This window comes from Scyliorhinus canicula, chromosome 4 (genome assembly GCF_902713615.1).
Source record: "Scyliorhinus canicula chromosome 4, sScyCan1.1, whole genome shotgun sequence".
Taxonomy (NCBI): Eukaryota; Metazoa; Chordata; class Chondrichthyes; order Carcharhiniformes; family Scyliorhinidae; genus Scyliorhinus; species Scyliorhinus canicula.
Genome location: NC_052149.1, coordinates 90,212,764 through 90,218,763, shown reverse-complemented (window position 1 = coordinate 90,218,763; position 6,000 = coordinate 90,212,764). Strand labels below are relative to the sequence as shown.

At 41.1% G+C, this 6,000-nt stretch overlaps 1 protein-coding gene across 2 annotated transcripts in view; it reads right to left on the bottom strand.

Moving 5' to 3' along the window:
• Positions 1-315: 315 nt before the first annotated feature.
• Positions 316-6,000, bottom strand: part of dbt (dihydrolipoamide branched chain transacylase E2) — a 71,445-nt gene continuing 65,760 nt past the window's right edge. For both annotated transcript variants that reach the window (XM_038794762.1, XM_038794763.1), the window contains exons 9-11: positions 2,958-3,149; positions 1,380-1,451; positions 316-1,273 (exon numbers count right to left, since the gene is read on the bottom strand). In XM_038794762.1, the coding sequence (XP_038650690.1) occupies positions 1,106-1,273; positions 1,380-1,451; positions 2,958-3,149 (432 nt within the window). In that variant the 3' untranslated portion in view covers positions 316-1,105. The remainder of the gene's footprint in view (positions 1,274-1,379; positions 1,452-2,957; positions 3,150-6,000) is intronic.

The window sequence follows — 6,000 nt, the reverse complement described above, 5'->3', positions numbered from 1 at the left end:
ATGAAATGATTTACATTTTAATAATGTTTTGCCTTCTATGCCGAAAAGGTACAGACACTTAACACTTGTTAATGCATGCTATTCACAGTAAAGGAGCTTTTGCTACCTGATTGAACCATAGCAAAATATGAAACGTTGGTAAAAATAGAAGTGACATCCAATTCACATTCATATTTGCCCTTCCAAAACACACACAGCACCTATGCAAATAGTTATCAGCAAATTATCTAGAATTCGTTTTCACTAAGTGATGGTTCTTAATATTATTTTTTAAATGCCACAAAATGTCTGCTGCAGAAGATCAAGAGATTAAAATGCTATTTCACAGTAAATATTTATTGAAACCAATCTTGTAAAGATCAGAACAATGATATCCTGTATACATTTTGTACATGATCTTTGGACTTTAAATTAGTGTTGGAATATAATGTTTCTCATGTAATCAGAACCTGGAAATTATCCGGTTAATTAAACTACATAACCCTTTGAGCACCAAGTGATATTTCTGCACCAAAACGTAACTAAAAACTCTGGGCTGTTTTATTGCAACAGCGCATATTAATAAACATGTTATGGTTCTGTACATTTCTAACATTGCATAATTGGTTGTAAAACTTTATACAAGACAAATTCTGCAGCCATTATGTAACAGGCGGAACATGTTTAATTTGATAGCTTAAAAAATGTTAGTGCTTAAAGGCAGAATGATAGAAGGCAGATTAGACTGCAAACTGGTTTGATTGAATTATGGCCTGTGTTTCTGCAGTTAAAGCTACATGCTAAAATTGCTAGATTCCCAAAATAGCCTAACCATCATTTTTTTTTTGTTTTGCGGGGGGGAATAGAAGAGACTGTTCCTCTAACCATATGTTCAGTGTAAACTTCACCCTCTGGAGTATTGTACCCCTTCCACCACTTAACGTAACAAAAGAACCAAAGTCTAATCTGTACCGAATATAAACTGCTTCAGACAAGTCACTGTTCAGAATACAAAACCGCAAGAGAAAAATGTGGCAACATTTATAAATCACATCAAAATAAAACCATCTTCTCTTCTTTGAAACTGGTCTGTTGTAATAAGCTGTTGTATGTCAGCGACCCGCTTTTACTTTAGGTCTAGCAGCATGGACGCAGGATTCTCCAAGTAAGATTTCCAAAGGTTTGAAAACCGGGCCATTGTGGCTCCATCGATAATCCGGTGATCAGCTGACCAGCTAACGTTCATGATATGAGCCTTGATCACTTCATCTTTATCATTAAATCGGGGTAGAACCTAAAACATTAAACATGTCCATCAGAAATATGGATAAAATAGCAGGAATGATGAATAAACATATGGATTCCTACAAGCACAAGAATAGCTATGCCAAATTACATACCTGTATCTTTCCGATAGCTCCGATAGCTACCTCTGGAGGTAGTATGACAGGTTTAGCATAGGTGCCTCCGATCTACAAACAGACAGATAGGACTCATAAATACCCTCTGAGGCATCCAACATTTTAAATCTTATTTACAATTAAATAAAAGACACTGCATTGTAAGTTAGACTGTGGAGCATTAACTGTTTTGCCAACTGTCAAAGGGTCAACATTACAATGCATGCAGCTGTCCATTACTATTAGCACTACAGATAAAATGCACAGCATTACTCATGCGAGTACAGTACTAACACTTTCTACAGTTATCTCTATGTCATGGTGTATAAGTTGATAATATGGCCACAGTATAGATTCATTGGAACTGGATGCTCAAATGCTAATTCTATAGTCACCTTATGACATTGTCGCCATGTTTATTTTTAGCTTGCGAGGAGGAACGCCAACATTGTACTAAGCAGTCATCAGGAACACTAAATATAATTTTAACCAGACGATAAACCTGCTTACAATAAGTGAATTTCTGAACACTGCATTAATAATGAGCTGAATCTCCAATATTTAAATTGAAACTGGACAGCAGCTTGAGTCTAGTGCATTAAAAAGTAAAAAAATAATCCGTGCTTTATGCAACTGAAAACTTGATTCAAGATCAAAAGCTCAAATGACAGGGCTGCTCAGCATGCCAACCTGTCAGCTGAAAGCAGCTCTGTGCACTGACTAGAATCCCATCACTAGAGAAGTAATAGAACGGCACTCCACTGTACAAATGATAAACATCACTGCTTATATTGTTCCAATGTTTGAGAAATTAATTTGCATGCCAAAACTAGCATCCCTGATATTAAGGTTAAGTTAGCAAAAGCACAAGAAAGGGTGCACAAAGAATGTATTAGAGGTTTTGACTAAAGAACAGGTAAAAGTGCCCATAGAATATGGTTTTAATTTAGTAATTTAATTTAAGTTACAGAAATGACATGAGTCTTTTTTAGATTTATAAAGCAGTTTCTTGCAGTTACAATTTTATCCTTTTACCTCGATACTCTTTGCAACTGGTATCTCCCACAGAACTAGTCTGAAACATTTGCAGGAACAGACAGCAAAATCCAATCCTTGAATCATTCCTTATTTGGATCAGAATTCAAATGACCAACACCGTTTTACATTGTTTTACTCTGAAGAAGAGTCATACGGACTTGTTTCTCTCTTCACAGATGCTGTCAGACCTGCTGAATCTTTTCAGCATTTTTTGTTTTTTTATTTCAGATTTACAACATCTGCAGTATTTTCCTTTTATAACATTGTTTGACATACAGTTGACATAGTAACAGTATGTAACCAGAGGAAATTGTGCTTAGGACAGAGATTGTGTGATGGCAGCTGAAGGTGGAATGACCTGGAGAAATTATAGTCACAGATCTTACAAAAATAATAACCATTTTTGTACTTCCAATATCTGACAGAAATATGGCATTAATTAATTGAATTACAACCCCAAGTATTAGGGGTGGATTATTAGAAAACAACTCAAAGGCAAAGACATGGGAAACTGCAGTAATGTAACTGCACTTTACTGACCGAGCCAATATTGGAGAGAGTGAATGTCCCTCCAGTGAGATCATTTGTCCCCAGATGATTGGCAGAGCCCAAAGTTTGTAGCCGGTTTAATTCTGCTGCAACCTCAAAGACACTAAGAGCTTGTATATTCTTAACAACTGGAACAAGCAGACCTTGCTGCGTATCCATAGCGATGCCAATGTTGTGGGAAGCCTGGTCAAAAAATACAATTGTTAAAAGCAAATTAGGATTAAGTATTTGCAAAATTACACACAGGAAATTGAGGTAATTCATTCTACTACAGCTGCTAATATTTTCTTCATCACTAGTAATAATTTGCTATTGATATGAAATATTTCAGCATCAAAAAGTTATGATTAATAATTTCTGTTCCCTTGTGTCAGGCCCCCACACTTTAGCAGATGCAGTCCAGGAGTGACTGCTTTTGTTGGGACTGGTACCTTTAATCCCAAGAACAAAATGGCACCTCACTGGATTGACCCATTCAAGCATGACAAATAAATTATCATGCTGCATTTATACTACAGACCACATTCTGAATGTAGTTTTGCAACACCAAATGCAGCTCCAGTTCATATAGGTACAGCCCATTCTAAAAAGGAAACCCATATGTGTTACAGATCTGAAATACAAAAGGCTGAACATGCAAAAAATGTTGATGAACATGGAGAAAGGTAGCACGGTGGCACAGTGGGTTATCACTGCTGCCTCACGGCGCCGAGGTCCCAGGTTCGATCCCGGCCCTGGGCCACTGTCCGTGTGGAGTTTGCACATTCTCCCCGTGTTTGCGTGGGTTTCGCCCCCACAACCCAAAGATCTGCAGGGTAGGTGGATTAGCCACGCTAAATTGCCCCTTAATTGGAAAAAATGAATTGGGTACTCTAAATTTATTAAATAAAACATGGAGAAGAGAAAGACATTAACATTTTATGAATAATTCCGCTCTCCTAATGTGAAAATATACAGCAGGGCAGATTCTAAGCAAGCAAATCTATATTGATAACAACTGTAACATCAATAAAGCTGAAAACAGTGACCTTTACCCAAGGTCCAGTGCCATCCCCAGTGACTTTGCAGGACTGTAGTGATTAGCAGGAGCATTGTTACTGAGCTGGCTTCTAAAAAGTATGTGTGGACGCTTCAGCTCTTCAGTTATTAGATCCTAGTAAATCATCTCCAATGGCCAGCTGCTTTGGATTGGTCTTGCCAACTGACAAACATTTGTCAGAAACAAAGTCTTTCAGTGCTTTGTCAACATCAGAACTGTTGTGACATCAACTTCAGAACTTACTCATGGCAGTGTTATCCTAGTGGCTATTTCTCATACCTTAACAGGCAGTTAATGTTTTTGGAATGGATGGTGAGGAGGGAAAACATAGCTGATTTAAACCACTTGGCCCATCGTGTCTGCTCCACCATTCAATCATGGCTGATATTTTTCTCATCCCCAATCACCTGCCTTCTCCTCTGGTGACTGGGGGAGTTAGGTGAGGAGGGAGTAAGGTGCTCCTTACATTTCATTTCCTATATTTATCAAAGAGCGTGAAGAGAGCCAGGAGTTTAGAGTACAGCTGACTGGAAGTAGAGTCGGAGGGCGGAGGTCTAGTTGGTCCAAGGGGCAGATAATTCTGTAAAGTAAGAGGGGATGGAGGCTAGGGCAGTTGCATGCTCCTCCTGTAGGATGTGGGTGGTGAGGGATACCACTGGTGTCCCCGCTGACTATACCTGCGGGAAGTGCACCCAACTCCAGCTCCTCAGAGACCGTGTTAAGGTACTGGAGCTGGAGCTGGATGAACTTCGGATCATCCGGGAGGCAGAGGGGGTCATAGAGAAGAGTTACAGGGAGGTAGCCACACCAAAGGTACTGGACAAGAGTAGCTGGGTTACAGTCAGGGGAAAGAAAACTAACAGGCAGACAGTGCAGGGATCCCTCGTGGCCGTTCCCCTTCAAAACAAGTATACCGTTTTGGATGCTGTTGGGGGGGATGACCTACAGGGGGAAGGCCCCAGCGGCCAGGTCTCTGGCACTGAGTCTGGCTCTGGGGATCAGAAGGGAAGGGGGAGCATAGAAAATCAATAGTAATAGGAGATTCAATGGTTAGGGGAATAGATAGGAGATTCTGTGGTCGCGAGCGAGACTCCCGAAAGGTATGTTGCCTCCCGGGTGCCAGGGCCAGGGATGTCTCTGATCGTGTCTTCAGGATCCTGAAGGGGGAGGGTGAGCAGCCAGAAGTCGTGGTGCACATTGGTACCAACGATGTAGGTAGGAAAAAGGGTGTGGAGGTAATAAACAAGTTTAGGGAGTTAGGCTGGAAGTTAAAGGCCAGGACAGACAGAGTTGTCATCTCTGGTTTGTTGCCGGTGCCACGTGATAGCGAGGCTAGGAATAGGGAGAGAGTGCAGTTGAACACGTGGCTGCAGGAATGGTGTAGGAGGGAGGGCTTCAGGTATTTGGATAATTGGAGCGCATTCTGGGGAAGGTGGGACCTGTACAAGCAGGACGGGTTGCATCTGAACCAGAGGGGCACCAATATCCTGGGGGGGAGGTTTTCTAGTACTCTTCGGGAGGGTTTAAACTAATTTGGCAGGGGAATGGGAACCGGATCTGTAGTCCAGCAACTAAGGTAGACAATAGTCAGGACGCCAAAGCACATAGTGATCCAGTGGGGAAGGTAATAATGACAAAGGAGAGTACTTGCAGGCAAGGAGATGGGTTGAAGTGTGTATACTTTAATGCAAGAAGCATCAGGAATAAGGTGGGTGAACTTAAGGCATGGATCTGTACTTGGGACTACGATGTGGTGGCCATCACGGAAACTTGGATAGAAGAGGGGCAGAAATGGTTGTTGGAGGTCCCTGGTTATAGATATTTCAACAAGATTAGGGAGAATGGTAAAAGAGGTGGGGGGGGGGGGTGGCATTGTTAATTAGAGATAGTATAACAGCTGCAGAAAGGCAGTTCGAGGGGGATCTGCCTACTGAGGTAATATGGGTTGAAGTTAGAAATAGGAAAGGAGCAGTCACCTTGTTGGGAGTTTTCTAT